At 34.0% G+C, this 21,490-nt stretch overlaps 1 protein-coding gene across 2 annotated transcripts; it reads right to left on the bottom strand.

The window, feature by feature from the left end:
- Positions 1–15,600: 15,600 nt before the first annotated feature.
- LOC127853661 (uncharacterized) lies at positions 15,601–20,612 on the bottom strand. 2 transcript variants are annotated; one of them, XR_008036711.1, is made up of 4 exons: positions 20,068–20,606; positions 19,391–19,531; positions 18,769–18,942; positions 15,601–17,799 (listed from the first exon to the last, which is right to left on the bottom strand). XR_008036711.1 is itself a non-coding variant. In XM_052388348.1 (3 exons), the coding sequence occupies exons 1-3, from the start codon at positions 20,424–20,426 to the stop codon at positions 17,501–17,503; spliced, it is 522 nt and encodes a 173-aa protein (XP_052244308.1). In that variant the 5' UTR covers positions 20,427–20,612; the 3' UTR covers positions 15,601–17,500. The 2 variants fall into 2 exon arrangements, 1 of the variants encoding a protein (XP_052244308.1); XM_052388348.1 differs by lacking the exon at positions 19,391–19,531 and having other exon boundaries at positions 20,378–20,612.
- Between the last annotated feature and the right edge of the window lie 878 nt (positions 20,613–21,490).

Raw genomic sequence — 21,490 nt, 5'->3', positions numbered from 1 at the left:
CGTTCCCACCAAATATAAGGAAAATAATACCCCAAGTTACTTGTAATCACAGGTCATTTTACAACCTGTGGTCATTTTTTAGTCTGAAGTATATTTTATCACCTATTGAATATCTTATGACATAGTGGCTGCTTTAACTTTACATATGTATATAGGGAATCGAGTTTCCTCGTGAGAAACTCCGGTTGCCTAGGGTTATCTAGCGATTAATGTCAAACGGTATTAACATTTCAGTTGAATAGATTTTCCCCAAACAGGTTTGCACAAAGTTGTTGGGAAATGAAAAACGATGTAAACTTACATTATTTTAAGATTGTCACTATCTATTTTGTGTAGGTGCTCGTCGTTCCTTTTATCGTATAATCATTCTTACGTCAGATATGTATAATTGTACCTGTTTTTTTTTTGTGCTTTGCAGACAAACAAGGTTTAAATTTAGAAAACATTTTTTTTCATTTTGACTCACCTATACGCGTACTGCCTTATTTTGTTTCATTCAGCATATGCTGTAACGTCGGCTACAATAGTTTATACTTGACTAAAATTACTTAAGTTATTCAAACCTTTTTTTGTAATAAAAATAAAAATTATTTAAGTGTGTAACTTTATTCGTTTCTTGCGCGATTTGTTTGTATTCGTTACATTAGTAATGCTCACACAGGGAAGAGGTGATGGTCATTGCGATGGGGCTGATGCTGATTCGAACGGAAGTGGTGATTATAATATATTGCTGCTGATAATTTCGGTGGTAGTGATGCTTACGTCGAGTATGATGAGTTGTGATTTGAACGGTGGTGTTGCTCATACCGGATGTGTTTACTCTGATATCTGTTAGCAATAATGTTCAAACATGTTATACAAGATAATGCTAATATATACTTTTTTGACCTTGTGGTTTCCTTTTGATTAAACAAGGGTTAATATGTATTTGTTTCTTTGGTTGTTTGTGACAGGTGTTTATAAAAAAAACAACACAGAATAGTTATGAATAGGGATGAGTTGCACAAAGTGGGTAGAATGCATACTGGACTTGTTTATGAAAGTTTAATGTGTTTCCATTTTTGTTCAAATATATGAAGTGTATCATTGTTTAGGGCAATTTCTTTTTCAATTTGAATCTTCAGTTTTAAATAATTGATAATTGATATCGTTAATTCTTATGCATATGGAAGTCGTTGCGATATTGATGTAGTTGCGAATTTGGCTGATAGTGATCATGCTGATGATTTCGGTGGTGGTGATGCAGGAGTCAGTGAGGTTATGATTAAACCGATGGTGGTGATGCTGTTGGCAATGGGCAATCGGTGGTGGTGATAATACAGCAGGTGTTTGTGCTGCTGATGTCGATGGTGCTAATGCTGATACCGGTTATTATTAAAAGTTCGTGGTAGTGTTCCTGATGCCGGTGATGGTTTGCTAACTATATTGTTGAAGTTGTTTATTTTAAGATGGTAATGTGGATATCAACGATTGCGACCCTGGTTCTGATAGCGTTGTCATTGTCAATAATACAAGAGATGCTGCGTATCATCGTGTTTATTATTATTGTGTTGCTGTGGAGTCGATGCTGGTGTTTCTGGTGTGATTTTTGTTATGTGAGTTATGATTAACTAGTGACTGTTTAATGGTAATTGTTATTGACTCTGGTAATAATGCTTCTTTGTAAGTTGGTGATGTTGCCGATTTCGGTCTTACTTCTACAGAGGAGATTGTTTGTGTAGCTTTGATGATGAAATTACTTATACTTAAAATGCATGGTTAGTTCGATGAATATTGTTCAAGAAATAATTATTTTTAATAGGAGAACGGTTGTCATATTAAGCATATGATAGCATATGCAATATTAAACCATTGTAGCTGAAAATGTCAAAATATATACATATCAAATTAATAATAAAAATCAGGTTTGTGTGCATCGCTTAGTTTAACGACTACCAAAACGGAGATCGAAACTAATATGATGCCCTGTAATATATATATACAATTCGAATATAAAAATATACACTTTTCCGTGCATTGAATGTGAAACAAGTAACTCAAGACGAGCAATCACGCACGATGCTCTATGAAAAAAACGTAATTATGATGACGGTTTAGAGAGGTATTAATCTGGCGCAACTATAGGAGGTGTACGTCAAGGTGGCCGATATCTTCCTTTTTTGTTCAATGCACATATCTTGTTCTTGAGTTAAAGTTACATTTACAACACGAGTATCACCACCATAATCATCGCGATTATAACATCTGTCATCACCACGAAAACAGCTTTAATTTGCCAACGCCACAATCACAACTATTTTCACGTCCCTCGTTACTATGACTATCACCTCCATCACTACCATGAATACCACATGAGTCACTTCGACAATCGACAAGACAACTTGTCCTTCACCACGACTTTCAATTTTATCATTGCGACGACCATCAACTACAAAACCACAATCAACTTATTAATAACAGTAAATGTCAAATTATTCACCATGAATATCAACTTCATCAACGTTATGCATATCAACTACATAATCACTATAAATGTCATATTCATAATAATGACTATCAACTCTATTATCAAGATAACTAAATTCATAGGAATGTCACATCCATCGCCATATCTTTCAACTCCATTATTATCCTGACTATAAACAACGTTATCACAATATTTGAAAATTCGGATTTTCTTTTTAGAATCACGCATAGTAAATGAACATTTCACATTATTTTAGTAAGAATATCTCTTGGTATATACGTTTTTTAACTTAAAAATGTGTTTTGCAACAAACATGTAACAAAAATTCAGTAAATAAGTTTTTCCTCAATTTTAGAATTCGTCAATTTTAATTGGCGTTCATATATCCCGTTGCATGAATCTTCAAATTAGCTTGGCAAAAGGTTGATCTAATACAACTACAATGCGATTTTTGACATTGGATAATAATAGTTGTGTACCTATAGTATATTCCATACAACAAAATAACAAAAGACAAAGTAATTAATTGCCAACATGCACATAAAGAATTTAAACGAATTCATATTGATAATTAAGGCGGGGAGGGTATCAGGTGACTTAATCATTATTTGGTCGGTCGGTACTATTCGCATATATATTAGCCTTACGATAAAGGCAAGTCTTTTTGACTTTGTTAAACACGAAAGTTAACAATCATAATATTGTATGAATGGTGATGAGCAATCAGACGGCACATGACTTTCTCAGCGTGGTAGCTAGGCGTGTACACTACAAGAAAGTGTTAGTCCCTAGTCAAGTACGTTTGTACTTCTCTAGTACGTTTGGTCAATTATATATATATATGCTCTATGTACGTTAAAAAGTTAATAAAACACTAAATTGGACTAATGGTCACATTAACAAATTAAAACAGCTGTTGTGTCCTCTACAAGCACCGGATTTTCCTTTAACCGGGATACACGTGTTTTGGAGTGTTGGCCTCTAAAAAATGGACATACAACAAGCATAATTGGATGATGAATTCAGGTAGCTTGTTACTGTATCAGTGTAGTAGCGCTTTGCGTACTCCAAAATCAAGTATTGGTCAATAGTACTGGAAAACATGTGTCTTGTTATTTGGGCCACTGGAACGTTTGCAGTAAACATCACAATATAAAAAAAAAAACGTTTATTGGACAAATGAGCACGTGCAGCGCGGTAGCTTTTTGTAACCTGTACAATCTCGCATAAGTCCATAGTCCATGAAAACTCTCGTGTGATACTTTTCGAAACTGAAAAATAAGTCCCCACCCTTATAAATTTATAATGCCGCCTTAAGTCAATTAAATTATTCGGATAATACTATTTTTTGGGACTTTTGTCCACTTACAAATGGTCAACGTACGTTACGAAACGCACATAAGCACTAAATATTTGATGAATGGTCACTTGCAGTAAACGGCCAATGACTAAAGCAGCGTGAAAAGGTGCGTGTAAAGTAAACAAGCAGTCGTTAATTCGTTGTCAGGATTTTTTTGGCAGACATTTGGATACTGAAACACGGGCAATGAGCGTTTAGAGAGATAATAAAAAATCACAAATTCAGATGAATGGTTAGGCACACGTGTCGTGTGTGACTTGGTACACTGTATTTGGGTTATGCATATGAATGAGTATCTTTAACATAGATAAAATGTTCTTTCAAATATGATGGACACTTGTCTTAACAAATTTCTAGTACATGGCTCTGTCTTAATTGCTTATTTCTATTCTATGTCATGCCACCAGCACAAAAGACCACAACGGAAATATGGGTTTACTCATTTTTTGTGTATCCATGGTGTTGGTGTGTATGTCATGGTATATTTATTTTCATGTATGTGATATTTTTTATATATTGTACATGTTGTAAATGCCCATGTGTGCATTCCCTGCTGAAATAAATCTATCTTAATCTATCTATCTATTCTCAACATTTAGCAATGACATATCTGACAGGTTACATTGATTACTACTATCTCTAGGACCCATAAATAAATCTAACAATTTTATTTTGACATATCCGTAATTTATCTTTTAGACTTTTATTTAAACTTGGATACCAGGAGAAATAAGCATAATCAATGTGACACTGAATCAAGGCAGAACATAAGTATTTTCTAATTCTTGTATCTTAAGACTTTGCATTTCTATACATAAATTTAAGACGAGAGTTTAACTTTACTAACAATGTTGTTTACAATATTTTCACCGGATAATGTGTTATCAAAACTAACACCCATATTTTTACAGCAGTCGTGGGTTCGATTGTATGCCAGGTACATTCAATTTTAAAATCTTTCAGTTGTTTTAACTTTCTCTTTGATCCATATACAATACATTCAGTCTTCCCTAAATGTAGATATAATTTATTGTCCACTAATCAGTCTGAACAAGAAACCATTACCCTACTTAATTTTTCAGAGATAAGAGATAACATTTGGGTCTTTATGAGCATACCAGATAGCACTATCATCAGCATATAAGATTAATTTAAAATCAGGGTCAACTCATAATCATATCATGGACATAGCATAAAAATAGAAGTGGTCCCTGAATACTACATTGCGGTACACCGCATATAACAGGTTATAATTCAGAAAGAACATTGATTGTAATTCATGCAATAAATGATTATCTACTAAATACTTCTCAAGCTGTGTATAAATAGCTTTTTCCAAAATTGTTGAGGCAATACTTAGAATGCTTACTGGTCTATAGTTTCCAACATCAAGATTGTTATTTTTCTTATACAATGGTTTCAATCTTGCTTCTTTCATATTACCAGGTACACAGTTTTCAGAAAAATACATATTTACAATAAAAGTCTTTTCATAAAACTAGCTGAATCCTTTAACAATCTGGCAGGAATTTCATCTAGACAAGTGCTTTTAGAAGTTTTTAGGTTTTTTAGTTCTTTAAAAATAAAACAATCAGATACATGTTTAAAGACAAATTTGCTATTACTAACATTTCTATTTATGTAAAAATCTAACAAGGCATGAGATTCTAAATCAAATAATTTAGAATGGGTAGGTAACTTTTTAACAAGCTTTGATGCAACTGTAGTAAAAAAAATGTTAAAATAAGAGGCTACCTTTTTAGGACTGTGGCAGTTTTCACCTTCAATATTTAGTACAATATTATCATTTCCAGCTTTACCAAATTTATATCCAAGTTGTTTCAGTTGCTGCCAAATACTTTTGGGCTTATCCCTGTTTTCAGCAATCTGATCAGAAAAATAAGTTGATTTTGAACGTTGAAGTATTAACTTTTCTCTGTACACTATTTTTATATCTACAATTCATAGAGTAGTCATCATGAAATCCTTCTTTATTAAACTTATACAAGTATGAGTCTTTAAATGTTATCATATGTAAAATCTCAGCTGACATCCAAGGTTCAGTCCTTGAGTCTAATTTCTTTAACAGGTGCAACTGAATTTAAAACTGACATGAACATATCTTTAAACGCTATCCATGCATATTTAACGTTTTCAGCATTAAAACATTTACTCCAATCAGCATTTTGTAGTTATTCAATAAATAATTCTGTAGTATAATTTTAGTACATATAACTGTAGAAAAATGGTGTGTATTAAAAGTATGTTTGGAAATCTTTCTTGTACAAAAAGTCATAAAATGATCACTTAACCCAACATCGATAACACCAAATTGACTTAGCCCATCTTTAGTGCCAGTAAAAATATGGTCAATGATAATACTTGGTGTGGTATTGATTGTAGTTGCTTCACTAATAATTTGTTGAAGATAAAAAATTCTTAAACTATTAAAATAAGCTTTAAAAAAGAGCGGGGTTTCTGTTTGAAACAAATATTAGAATCACATAACAGATATGTTTCACAATCGGACCTTAGGTTTTGGTGGCCAATAAAATGTACCAACAAGTATAGGTTTAGTTTTGGGTAAAAGAAGTTCCATAAAAACATATTCATCATTTAAAATATTTAAATCATATCTGATACTAAAAGCTAGATCATTCCTGACATAACAACAAACTCCACCTCCATGTCTATCTCTATCCCGTCTAACAACAGTAAAGTTATCAATATGTATCTCAGCGTTTTTACCGAACTATCCAACCATGTCTCTGAGAGACAGATTACAACTGCTCTAGTTTTAATAGCATATCAGTTTGAGTTCAGATAATTTAGGTAAAATCTCATTTTAAAATGACTCAAACGGAGTCCTTTTTTAATACAACACTGAATATGTTCATCGGATGTACTCGATGGAATCTGTGGCGCGGGTGTAGATGGATCGACCTCGGTGGATGAGACGTCTGTGGGTAGTGATAGACACGGGGAGGCTGTTGGAACTTCAGGGATGGAGTCACAAAGGGGATACTTGTACGAGAGTCGTACCGTAGAGTGTTTATGTTTCTGATATAGATCGTCGTTTACTTTCGAGCATTTCTTGTGAACCCAATGATTACATAGTTCACAAAATAAATCTCTTACACATACCGCATGAAAGATCACTGTCCCGTGGATCTGACTGGTTATTGTAAGAAACAAGATTTGCAAACATGGAGGTCCTGGGTTCATAGCGTTGTCACCACTAGTGATTAAGATAAACAATATACGATGTTTCTTCTGCTTGAATTCAAGAGGTATCGACAGAGGCTGAGCTCTGGAATGATTCATATGGTAAAATATTGCTGTACAATCGTCAGTAAAAGCATTTCTGGAGATTGTAAAACTATATGACGTTGTATGAAGAATGTCTATCGGCAGAGTATTTCACGACGACAATGATCTGGAGATTGTAAAACTATATGACGTTGTCTGAAGAATTTCTATCGGCAGAGTATTTCACGACGACGATGATCGATGATCACAATGTTCATTTCTCACACAAGTTGTTAAATCACGACTGATTCAGCTGTCATTGATCGCAACTTTAAGTTTACAAAACATTTCATTCATAACCTTACTAAAATGCAATCCCTAGTCAATAATTGATACTATTGATTGAGTTTTCATAAGTAAGTGTTGAACAATAACAGTCAATTTTACAAGTACGACGGTGCAAATGTCAATAAATAAACTTGCGTGTAATGAATCAATCGGCATAATACAAATTATGTGTTCTTAAAATGTTATAACTTTCTTTAATTTAAATATGCGCCACATTTGGACAGAAAAATCACTGTTTAAAAGGTATACACGACATTTTTTTGAACAAGTCTTCAACGCACGAATAAAATGCAATCACAGAATCCTAGGTGAGAGGAAGATTCATGGGTGCAATTAGTTTTTCTATTATCAAGTTTGCGACCTTGAATCTATTCATCAATAAAATTACTATAATATAACATGGTCTGCGTCGAAAAACGGATACAGAATAGAACTCGTGCAAAATCGCCTTATAATTCAAACTTCTGCAAAAATGACTCTATCGAAAATCCCCGAATCAGCGTGGAACCGACAATGTACTACCACGAGTCACAGGCGCGGTGCAATCGATGACGGAGTTAACTTTCTCGACAATCATACAATGTCCTATTCCACCACTGACTAAACGAAAGCGGCCGAGGCATGCCCAATGTTCAGCCATCCGGAAAATCGAATCCAAATAGTGTGATTTTAACCATTTAAAGGACTTTACTACTTTCTTGCTTTAGCACTGGCCCTACAAGAGAAAGTCAGCTTAAAGTCTGATTAGGATTCGTACACAGATTGTCGCCTACGTGCGCCAGAAACACAATGCAATTATATGCATAACTGTCTTTTCGATCATTCAGCATGGGCAGTAAAATGTCCGAAATAAACAGTGGAATATGATGCAGAAATTAAAGACGCATGTCACTGTAACGGCATTGTAAGGTACGTATTGGCGTCTTTGAAAAGCTGTTCGAGAACGTCGATACATGAATAAATATGGTAGCTGTACGTTACTGTGTAAATCAAAGCGTTAAATGCTGAATAGACGGATGGACACGTTAACGCGATGCATTTGAGCCGTACATGACTTTACTAGGTTGGAATGTTGTGTATGCTATAAGGAGGCATAAGGCCAAAGTCCTGGAAACCTCTTGTTTGGGAAATTTTGACACCGAAATATGGGCATTATAAGTTTAACAGCCAGTCAATACGATAACGCTCAATTGGATGGACGACAACGTGTTTAACGTGAACTGAGACATCCGGTTAAATCAAACAGTATTCCGTAGACTGGAACAATCTTGTGTTTGTGACCATAGTACAATAAAACATAGGAGTAAATAGGATAGATATAAATAAAACACTAGAAATTAATTAAAAAAAAGAACATCAATCAGATGAATGCTTACGCGCACGTTATGACTTTAGACGGCACCTGGCCATACCAACTTGTAAGGAGAGAGTTTACACTTAAAGCCTGTATTAGGCCATAGTCTGGTAAGAGTCTTGTTCGGGACAAATGGTCACTCGAATATTGGCACTGTACGTTGAGCAGTTAATACCAGGCCGCTACCTTGGCTGATCACGTGTCCAATGTGTAAGGAGATGGTACGTGACAATATCAGCTAATAATGGCAGCTAATTGTGAATTGATAATGCGAAAGTACGTAGTCCGGGAAAACTCTCATTCGAGACTATTGGTCACTCATACTAGGGCACTGTACGTTGTTAATTTATGCAAACGCTTAGTTCGATGAATGGTCACGGTAGGTGACTCTAACTGTTGTGTTGAATATTTTGGCCTCATAAACTAGGCAAATAACATTAATAATTTAATGCAAACGATATAGTTGCTGAATGGCCATGTGCATGTGACGTATTTAAACGGAACGTGAATTTATAAAAGGTGTGTGCGTAATCTACAAGTACGTGTTATTCCATAGTCCGGAAAACTTGTTTGGGAATTTTGTTTCTCAAACTTGGTCGCTGCCAGTAAAGTTCAGTGTTAATATAAGAGCTGCAAGCAAATCCGTTGAATGGATGTATTTATGGTCACGTGCAAGCGCTGTACTTAGACGACATATGACCATATGGGTTAGGTGCATGCTTGTGTAAACTCAAAGAACGTTTCAGACAAAAGTCTTGAAAAACATTTGAATGATTCTTTGACACTGATACATTTAACATTATTACTAAATTCGATTAACGATCACGTGTCCAAGATGTATTAAGACTACATGTAACCATATCAGTTTGGAAAGGTCGTTGTGTTTTCTTAACGGACGTAGTAGCCCACAGTTCGGAAAAACTCGTTTTAAGGGACTTTGTGCACTGCAACATGGGCACTGTTCTTTATAGTTGATATATAGTCTATGCATAAATGCAACTGATTAATCGTTGAATAATCTATTGTTTAAGACGTTTGTCCACTGGAACAAGGCCACCGTACGCTACAAAGCTAATATACCTGAAAAAATCGATGAATGGCCACTAGCGCTATACGGCCAGTGACTATTTAGCAGCGTGCAGCATTGTGTATTATTTAAGCACGTGTTTGTTTATTGTCCGGATTTTGTTTCTAGTGACATTTTGACACTGACACTTGGGCACTGAACGTTAAAAGATTAAATGAAAATACTTAATTGGATGAATGGGTGGGTGCACTTGTCGGTTATGAGTTGACACTTTATTGCGGATACGATTCGATGTTTTTAAAGTAACCGAAAATGGACTGACTACACAAGATGTATAATTGTTGTTAAGATAATATTCCCATAATGATGAACATTACCGATACCATTCTAGATATGTGTTTCTTCATTTTCAAACATAAAATAAGAATACCTGCTTTATTTGCAATGACTTAGTAACATGTTTGGATAATCTATATCATATATTATTAAGTTGAGTAAATATCACAAGACTTATGGATAATTATGCTCCAGAATGTCATTTATTATTACGGATATATTAGAATGGTACATACAAAGCCTAGAAGACATTGTCAAAAGTATAATATAAAACTACGTACATAATATAGTTAATATACAAAAACAATACTTAAACACACAGTGAACACACAATATTTTTTGCAGACAAAAATGTTGTTGTGAGGATATCTTCCAGGCAAACTTCATATGAGCATACCTTGCCTCCAATGTAAAGTGAGGAAGGTCATTTTAAAGCCTTTTTCAGTGTCTTCTCTCTAGCGATTGTTCTGTTTCGGAGATCTTGTTGTCGGTTTCAGTAGCAGCTCATCAAAATGTATAGGGCAATGCAAGGAAGTGGTGGAATGCGTCGGAATTTCTCTCCTGAGTTGCAGCATGGGTGGATCATACACACCAAGGTGGGGTCTTCTCTCATAAGCTCCAGCATGCGTGGATCGTACAAACCAAGGGGGGGGGTCTTCTTAGGATCCACGACCTCACAAAATGGGTACGCTGCCTCCTTCCTAGTCTTTTCTTTCTCCATAAGTTTCACATTCTAGGTCTGACGATTGCTTTGATTTATAAAAAGGCAGGTCCCGTCTGGCTTCCTGGGCGACGTGACAAAAAACAAACCGTAAAATGTGTACTCCGTGAAGGCTTGATTTGCAATGGAGATTTCCAGAGGATGCTTGCTTTTGTTACAGTGAAGCGGCAGTTTGAAAGGGCATTTTGAAAAAGAACTGCTCTTATAAACGGACGAATTCGCAACCTTTCTTTGTGAGTAACGTGTCGAAAGAAAAATATTAAACGATATAAGAAAAACTTGTAAAAGTATTAACAAAAATACAATCAAGTCGATGATTAACCGGGCGAGTGCTACGTTTAATTCATTTATTTAAATAAAACTTCCGTAGATATACATGTTAATGAGTTGTATTACTGTTGAAACATAAAATTATTGTAGAATAAGTGTTAACAATTTCACACAATCACACTCATCGATAGTGTCCGAATGTAAGGAAAAAATATATTGCGTTCAAAACAAAAATCTACGCTGAAAAAATATAATATTGTAAGGAAAGTAAGTCGAAATTAAGTTAAAACCGTCCATTCGGCATTCTGAAGAATATCGTAAATACATGAACAATTGTAACTGTTGTTTATTTGTTTGAAGTGTAAAACGTTTCAATAAAAGTACCAAGTCCAAAAAAAGGTGATAATGGCTGCGTTTTGTCTATTTAATGTTGTTTTTTTACGTAATTGCTGAGTTCAAGATTTATAGGCGAGTAAATGCTGCATCGAGCTAGCATTTAATTGAGATTCTCGTAAACTAAACTAAAGTAAATTAATAGTCTTCGGAAACATCGTGCTTAGCAGTTAAATGCTAGTTCCATTGAACATCTTACCGACCACTGTTATTGTATTGTTTAGTAAAATATAATCTCTATAAGTTAACGAAAGTAAACTAAATTGGTTATCAATTGCATTTTCATTAATAACGTATTTTTTCATATTACACAACTACTGTTTTCAACGATGTGAAATGGAATTATTTGTAAGTTTTGCCAACGTAGTAATTTCACAAAACAACCGAAAAGGCATATAAAAAACTGAAAAGTGTATTGAAACACTTTTGAAATCAAATTTCAATATAGGTTGAACTTTCTACAATATGATTATTTTTTTTTTACTTTAAAAACTCATCAACAATTATATAAAATATAATATTGTTCACTTTATTCTTTTCGGTGGATGTGACACGATACTTTGTAAAAACTCATCATTTTCACAATCTGTGACTCAACACAAAACACACACATAGCATAATATGCATGTAAGCTATATTGAGTAAATTTATAAAAGCTTACACGCCCCATTTTAGATTAAGGAAATTTTTATTTTTGTCCTGCTGCATATTCATCCATCATTATTCATCAAATTTTGTTTCGTTTACCTGTTAGCAAAATAATGTTAAAAGTATGGTAGTCGTAATTATGTCTGTATGTTTCACTAGAAAGTCGCTTTTCAACGGTAATGATTTCGAAAAAAATGCAATTGTCATGATAAAGGGCAAATTATTAACATAAAAGAAATTTTTGTATTTTGTTCGTTTGATGAAATAAATAAAGGTTTCTAAAATACGGTAATTAGACAGAATAAGGAATACAGGGAAGATCAAGCCAAATTAATTTGACAACCTAACCTAAGGTTATTAAACATCTTGATTTGAATGGTGTACAATGTATCGTGTACCAATATGTATATTTAATTTATATTATGAAATAAAGCACAAATAGCTATGTTGATTATAAAAGGGAACTGTTCGCAGATTTTGGCATGAATTGAAGTTTCTCATTAAATGCTTTATATTGATAAATGTAAACATTGGATCTCAAAAGCTCCAGTAAAAAACAAGAATACAATTAAAGACAGAAAACAAGTAACCTTCAACTGGGCTCGAACCACTGACCCTGGAGTAAAAGTGTAACGCTAAGACCACCCGGCCATCCGTGCTTATACAATGAGTGATGAATTTTATACTTTATATAAGCAATCCACGTAGTGTCACAAAATATAATGACAACAACATAACTCTCCAAATTAATCAATTTGTTCGCGTTGCAACGCTTTATAATTTTTAGGTATTTAAATCGTCAACAGATGAATATTATGGATATTTTAAAGCATAGTTAAGTTTCCTCACAAATATTAGAACTAGAACACAAATATGGGAATCTGATTTTTTTTTAACTTTTGTCAATTTACCAAAACGTGAAAAGGTCCCTTTAAGGATGTTCGATCGTTTTGTGAAAATTTTCAAAATATCCGGAATGCTATAATTTTTTGTATGGTGATTAATGAATCTGTATCTGAAATTAATATAAAATAAAAAAGAGAGGTCACCGTGAATAATTTTGAGATAACGAAGGTTTTTAAATGCCATGTGCGTTTGAAAAAAGGTCATTTTTGTGGGGCATAAATTTGGGGGTACGGTAAAATGTTTTTGTGTAATACATTTAAAATGGCATAATAGTATTGAGATTGCATTAGATTAGCAACTGTAACATGTGTATTATCATAGTGAACAGTTTTAAAACCAAAAATTATGGAAATCGTAAAAAATAATGAGAAATAAGTATGACTAGTTTTTTGTTTGTTTTGAATTTTTTATTGCACAGTTCAAAATAGATAACATGCAATACAGATACATATTTCTGTTGATGTAATATTCATATTCATTTGAAGTTCTCAATAATTAAAGGAAACTAGCTAAGCATTAAAATGAAGTAAAGAAATTGATAGGTCACCGTGGATTTTTTTTTGCTATAGAAATTTTAATATGGACTTAATTTCAAAAATACAATGACTAACATTGTAATAGTAATTAAAACATATCTATATAATAACTGCTCCATAACAATTAAATTATCAACTGAAATGTGATACACGTAGAAATATTTATAATGTATATTGTTATGAACATATTTCAGATGTAACAACTGAAAAAACAATGTTGATGTTCAAATAAACATCTTAAATTAACCCACCCACCTGTTACCCATGTTGTTGGTTGTAAATTGAACATATGTACTAGGTATTTTAAAATTATTTTTAGAACTGTGTGATGTGTATTTAAAGACAAGAGGCCATGATGGCCCTGTATCGCTCCACTGCTGAAAAAAGACTGAAACAAATATTCTCCGCATGTGCAGATACTTAAATATAGGCCCTATTTAAGCACATGTACAATTTTGTGACCACCTGGGCTGGGTCAAATTTAACCCCAGGGGCATAATTTGAGCAAACTTTGTAGAGGACTACTATATCTCACTCCATACAAAATGTGGTGGCCCTAAGTCTTAGATGTAGAGTTAAGGACAAGAATATTTTTAACGTTTTCAAAAAATAAGCAAGATACAAGCGTATATAATGTTCAATTTTGTGACCCGCGGGTCAGGGTCAAATTTGACCCAAAGTAACAAACTTGGTAGATGACTTTAAGATGTTCCTGCATACCAAATTTGGTAGCCATAGTCAGAATGGTTTTCGACAAGATTTTTAAAGATTTCACAAAATAGGTGCTTTATAAGCGTTTATTAAATTTTGTGACCCCCCGCAGCAGGGTCAAAGTTGACCCCAGAGGCATTATTTGAACAAATTTGGTAGAGGTTTATAAGATGTCACTACATTCCAAATTTGGTAGCCCTAGGCCCATTAGATATGGACAATTTTTTTTTAAAGTTTTCACAAATTAAGCACTTTATAAGCATATGTTCAGTTTTGTAACCCCCGGGGCAGTTTCAAATTTAACCCAAGGGGCATAATTTGAACAAACTTGGTAAAGAACTATTACATGTCACTACATACCAAATTTGGTAGCCCTATGCCATACTAATATGAACAAGAAGATTTTTAAAGTTTTCACAAAAAATGCCTAATATAAGCATACGTTCAATTTTGTGACCCTCAGGGCAGGGTCAAACTTGACCCTAGGGGCATAATTTGAACAAACTTGGTAGAGGACTATAAGATGCCACTACATACCAAATTTGGAAGCCCAAGGCCCAATGGTTATGGACGAAAAAATATGTGAAGTTTTCACAAAATAGACCCTATATAAGCATATGTTCAATTTTGTGACCCCGGGGCAGGGTCAAATTTGACCCCAGGGGCATAATTTGAACAACGTTGAAAGAGGAACATTCCTAAGAAATTTCATCACAATTGGACCAGTAGTTTAGGAGAAGAAGATGTTTAAAGAAAACGTTCAGGCACGCACGCACGACGGACACAGAATCATAACATAAGCCCCGCTGGCCTTTGGCCAGTGAAGCTTAAAACAACAAAGAATACAATAAGCTGGGAAATTATGTTTCACACACCATCTGTGGTTTAATGCACTGCCAAAAATATCTTACAACTTAGGTGAAACATGAGAAATACAACTGACATAAGAATCACAACTATGTTCGTCATCGAGAAGGAAAAACAATTATGTAACAGCTATTAGATTTCATAGCTTATCTATATACAAGATGCAAATTACAATTGGTTAGATGTCAGGCAACAAATAACTCGCTATTGTACATATTATTTTCTCTGATTTTGTTACTCTGATTTGTCCGTTTGTAACCTCTGACAGGGGGCTTCTCAAACCACTCAGTCCGTTTCTTTTTGATACAGGACTCAAATGTTTAAGTTGAAATCCACTTCCTGCAACTTTCCTTGCAACACCTTGACTTATAACTTTTGTATCAATTATGGTTTGTAAAGATTTGATGTTGGAAGCAACATTTAGTTACACATTGTATGTTAACACTGCTCGGTAAAAGCTGAATGAATATTTGTTAACAATTTTTGGTCAACAGGAACAGAGTTCACTAACTTTTGTAAAGCTAAAATATCCTGTATAGCGCCATGTGCCATGTATAATTCACCAATGACGTCTTTAACTAAATGTTCCCGCTTATATGATTTCATATTTGGTAATATTTCCTTTAACATTTTTAAGTATCTAAAAAGCCACAAATATTTTGCTGAAACTCAAACATTTTTCAACAAGTATGGATAGCACGGAGCAACACTTTACAATCAAAAGACTCTATATTAGGCCTAAATTAAAATTGAGTTTGTTTGCCCTTTACCGACCGACCCACTTTTTACCCCCCGACCCAAAAATTTTTATTGCGATTTCTGAAAACGTATTTTTTTTATTTTCTTTTTTTTCGACGATGATAAAAGAGCCGAAAGCAATATTTATTCATGCGCGTATTAATATCCCTGTCTATTATTATCGCCCCTGACCGATCTAGGTCGCTCCGATGGTTGGATTTTCATACGCCCCAGAATAGACAGTAATGCAAGCGTCTATAACCAGCATCGCGATCGGCGGTGTTCCGTTCAAATAGCCAAACGACATCATACTTAACTATTGGTTCGCGAAAGTAGTCGGACATATACGAGTTTACGTTCGTTGTACACATGTTTTTAACGTGATCCAAGATGGCGGACAATTAAAAGAAATAACGATGCTCAGCGAGGACAAATGACTATCGAATTAACGATGGACATCATATAATTAGTATCGATTAATGAAAAGAGCGTGTCATTCTACGATGGAGCATAGGTTTTAGATACAAATAAAACTCTCTTTTATTTGGAAATGTATGAACTGAATGTCACAGAACAAGTGATGAAGTGTTTGAAAATTGGAATGCAGTCTACTCGCAAAGAAAAATACATCTAACAGTTACAGGATTATCTTTCGAAAATGCAAAATAAAAGACAAACATGATTTGATTTGTATGCAAGTGGATCTGTGTTTAATCAGATTCATGTGCATATTCTGTTTTATTATGTTTGCCACACATAACAGTTTACTGTAATGGCATGTTAGTGAAATGGATATGTAAAGGTAAACTTATTTAATTTATTAATGTCTCTTAGCTTAATACATCGACAACACTCAAGTATATATGTTTAAAGCGTTAGTATATCCACAAACTGAAACTAACACCCTTAATTTATTTCCCCAAATCAAGTTTTCATGCTTATGTTAGTTGCAATAATACAACTCCCAGCTATTGACCCTCTGAGCTGTACGTATGTAATCATTAAAGCTCAGAGCATTCAAGAAGAAATAATGCTTTATAATAATGTTCAGTTTGCCCTTTTATGAATTTACTTTGCCATGCTGAGACTATGCACTAACCGGTCAAACACTTAAAATTCAGGCCTGTAACAATTTCAAATGGCCTGTGAATTGTTTCTCCTGGTAGGCAAGTCTGGCCTGTAAAATGTGACGGTCTTTCGCCATGTCTGAATTTTTCCATTAAAGGCTTTGGGCTGTCTTTCTACACTCCTTCAATGCTTGTTGCATGCTAATTAAGCCCAATTTAAGGGAAAGGTTTAAGTTAAAAATAAAAGCTGTCTGGCTGTTAAATAATTACAAATGCATTTGAGCAATTAACATCATATAATGAACAAATATTTGATGTAATAACACACACGCATGCATTTGATATTAATATATGCAAGAAACAGCAAACAAGATAATGTTAAGCTACATAGGGCTTCGTACACTGCAACAGTGCTTTAATAAAAGAGTTTTAAATATTCATAGACTATTAGTGTATTACAAATATAATTTCTCATATAAAATAAAATAATTTTCCTACCTACCTACCCACCTGTAAAATTTAGGGTCGGTAAAGGGCAAACCAACAATATTTTAATTGTGGCCTTATGCCCAACTGAAATAATTGGTGAACATTTCTGTAAGAATGTTATAAAACTTGTCAATGCAGATTTGATGGGGACAGCTGTTACTGTTTGTCTCTTGACAAGCATAGAGTCGCTAACAACTGTCACTCCAGTTATTTCTGACGCTTGCAAGGAAATCTTCTTCTCATGAATCACATATGTTGAAAATTGACCAGTTGAATGCACTGCAGCTATCTGAATTATGTGAGAAGTGTGCTCTGAAAAAACAAAACAAAAATTTTAAATAGAAATTGCACAAAATCCATTTTAGCCCCGTTAATCACAGAGCCCTGGGTCGCTCCCCCAAGTACAATGTAAACTTCTTAAAATACATTTGAAGTGTTTACAATAAATATAAAAGGGAAAAACATTGCCCCCCACCAGGACAGGACTTTTTTTTAAGCTTAATGTGAACAATCGTAGAAGAGGTTCCTTCACATTCATTCTCTATGCATTGTGGTTTAAGAGAATTTTCAGTTGAAGGGTTATTGATCGGAAACAATTTTCACACTTATTGTGACCTTTGACTAAGTGACCATAATTTAAATGGGGGTTATATACTGTCCAATTATCCCTATGCACATGGAGAGTAAAAAGCCAATCAGTGAAAAAGTAGACAAATTATTGATCGGAAACTTAATGATCTACCCACAGACAAACATCCAGCAAAACAATATTAACTCTCTCTTCCAAGGGGGGCATAATAACTGTTATTATGAAAATTGAGTAAAAGTAAGTTGTTGGCATCTAATGATCTTATGTATTCATAAATCTGAAGAAGCGAAGAGAAGAGTGTTTAAATTCTTAAATGATGCACAATAATGTACTAAAGCCAGTTGTGGGTAATGTAACATTGCATCATCTTAGTGGTATTTACTATCATTTTATCAATAAAGATTAAGAATGATGTATTATATGAAAGCAAAATGAGAAATTAGTCTGAACATAACTCTTGTTGCAATTCAATTATATGCTAGGTTGACCAACAATTCACACGATATCTCTTACACATTGAGTTACTCAGCAGTAGCAGGTTGACTTATGTTATACATGTAAGTAAATATGTATATTTTTTAATAGAAGTTCAACTTTGGAGATTTAGAGTACCTAAATACCTGAATTGGACCAAGATAAACTTCTGTATGTGCAACACTGTGAATAAGGAATATGTTAAAAATAAACTTTACCTAACCCTCTTGTTTCCAAATCAAAGAAAACAAATTCCTTCCCAGTAGTGTCTAGCCCTGCTGGACCAGGCTTGGGTATAGGTGGGGGTATAGTTGTAACTTCAACGTCTTGGTCCTCTATGTTTGAACTGTATGTTGGTCCCGCTCGTACTTCTTGCACTGTCCTTTGAATGCCTGAACAGAAAAACAGAATTTCAAATTGGAAAATTTGCTTGCACCTTCATGGGTTATCTCCGATTTTTATTTAAAGAAATGATTACACAGCACATTAATGCTTTTACAATAATCAATTTACAAACATTAGCATATGCTTTTAAATGTTACTACTACTTTGCATATATAATTGATGGATCTATTGATACAATCTACAACAAGAAATGTGTCCACACGACACGGATGCCCCAAACTCCAACTTTGTAACTATATAAAAAAATAATCCATACAATTGTAAGAAACCCAGTTTGGTGAAGATCGGATGAAAACTACTTAAATTAGAGAACAGGCACGAAAAGTGTGAGGGACTGACCGACCAACGGACAGTGCGAAAACTATGTCGCCAATTGGGGGCATACAAATGAAGAATACTGTGTTTTAAATATAAAATGCCCATAATTAAAAATACCGTTCGAGTTTTAAGTCTTATGCGTCACTGTTTTGCTGCACGAGTAACAGCTATAGCCTTTCTTTTTTTGTGCTGAAGGTCATGGAGAAGGGCCAGTTTCGATGTGAAAGTCCCAGGTGAAACACCCAGTTTTTGATTTACCTGAAACAGATTGCAGTAAATGACAGAACAGTTGACAATGCACAATGCTAGAATATGCTTATGCGGAATAAAATAATATGAAATAATGTCACTAATTTACAAAAGTTACAACATTTTATAAGACCTAGTGATCTACATACACACAAATAATAATTAATGCAAGTCCTTTATTTTCAAAACCAATACGTATTTGACAAATTGAGAATATTTATGTTTTGTAAACTTGTAAAATTTCATATTTATTACCGGTATTAATAACTAGGACTGCAGGAAGAAAATAAACTTATGTCACTTTAAAATATACATGTTTAACTAAGGACAACCATTCACATTCTACTGTAATTGTGTTTACTGGCAGTAAATCAGACAAAATATGAAGGAAAAATATAGCAAGTACAATATAAAAAATGTATGCATGTAGACTACACGCGAATTACTTAGAGATAACTATCTGAATGTATTCAAAAGTATCAGTAATTTAGACAATAAATCATGATATAATGCACCAATGTACCAAAAAGACAAAGAAGTCTTACCCAAATGCAAGCTTTGTGATCATGTCATAAACTCTGCCATGTTTCCGTCCAGTAGCCGCATTATTTACTGCACCACAATTGCTAAACTGTATGTCCAAAACACATGCCTGTCCGAAATCCATGCTTTCTACAGTGTTAAGTAAATTCATGGGCACTTGACAAGCACTGCATGCTAAAAGCGATTCGGTCAATGTGTCGAGTTCAACGACACGTCTACCAATTTTATATCCAACTAGCATCGCTGTTGTCACATGTGGTCACGCTTACCAACGAACCGATAGAAAAATCGTCAAAATAACAGTGGTCATACCGGAAATCCTGATTGTCGGTGGAAATAGTCTTTCTATTGAAATCCACATTGTTCTTTTGAACGTTGTTGTTTTCAATACCTTTTAAGTTTCGTTTTGTATTCCGAATTATATCCAAATTAGACATTTTAAATGAAAATTATTAAGCCAAGTATCTGATTCTCATTGTTGACAAATTATCGTTTCGTTATCAATAGACGCTTGCATTTGCACAGAAAATAACATCTACGGCGTAAGCAAGCGTTTCATCGATGTCGATCACGAAGTGACGTCAAGCAATCGAACGCTTGGTTTCAATGCAGTAAATCTCGAAAATATGTAAATGCCGAAAATTTGAAGGCGCATTATCAAAACAGTAAAACTAGAATTTACACTCGTTTATTCCAATCTAATATTTTGAAACCGTGAAAATATATAAAGGTTTTTAATTTTCACGATATAGTGAATCAATTACCGTAAAGTGGAAACGATCGAACATCCTTAAAGTTCAATATGTGTTGCAATATATGTATCCCGGAAAAAGCAATTTTTTGGAAAAAACCCACTAATCTGCTGGTACAAATAAACATGACCCATTTATAATCCTTTCAAAATCACAGACCGTATCAACCGTTATAATTTAAAGTAAACTATCATTGGTTGATTTAATGGACCAGCGTTGTTTGTACCGGGGTGATTAGTGGGTTTTTCTAAACTCGTGCTTTTCCGGGATAGATCTATTAACGTAACAGAAGATATGTTTGTGTAGATAGATCTCAAATAAAGTGTTATTGAGAAATAATAAATAAATATACTGTTTATTGGTTTTTGGATTCTGAAAGAGAGTGTCATGTAAATATATAACATCTTAACTTAAGTTTTCAATTTTAAAAATCGTAAAAAAAGCTTGATTGCATTCATTTATGGCAAGTAATCAACTGCCAAAAAGACATACACATAATATATGCACACAAGTAAACGCATATAAAACACTAGTTATGAGGAAGACACAATAACAAACGTTGTTGCCGTGGACAAGAAATATTTTAATATGGTAACCGCTTTTACAAACATCTAGTATGGCATAACTAGTGCAAGTGATGTCAAAAATCAGGGTATATGTCTTGACAAAACTT

This window comes from Dreissena polymorpha, chromosome 12 (genome assembly GCF_020536995.1).
Source record: "Dreissena polymorpha isolate Duluth1 chromosome 12, UMN_Dpol_1.0, whole genome shotgun sequence".
In the NCBI taxonomy this organism is placed as follows: domain Eukaryota; kingdom Metazoa; phylum Mollusca; class Bivalvia; order Myida; family Dreissenidae; genus Dreissena; species Dreissena polymorpha.
Note: the sequence above shows the minus strand (reverse complement) of the source record. Positions and strands in the feature narration are given on the sequence as shown.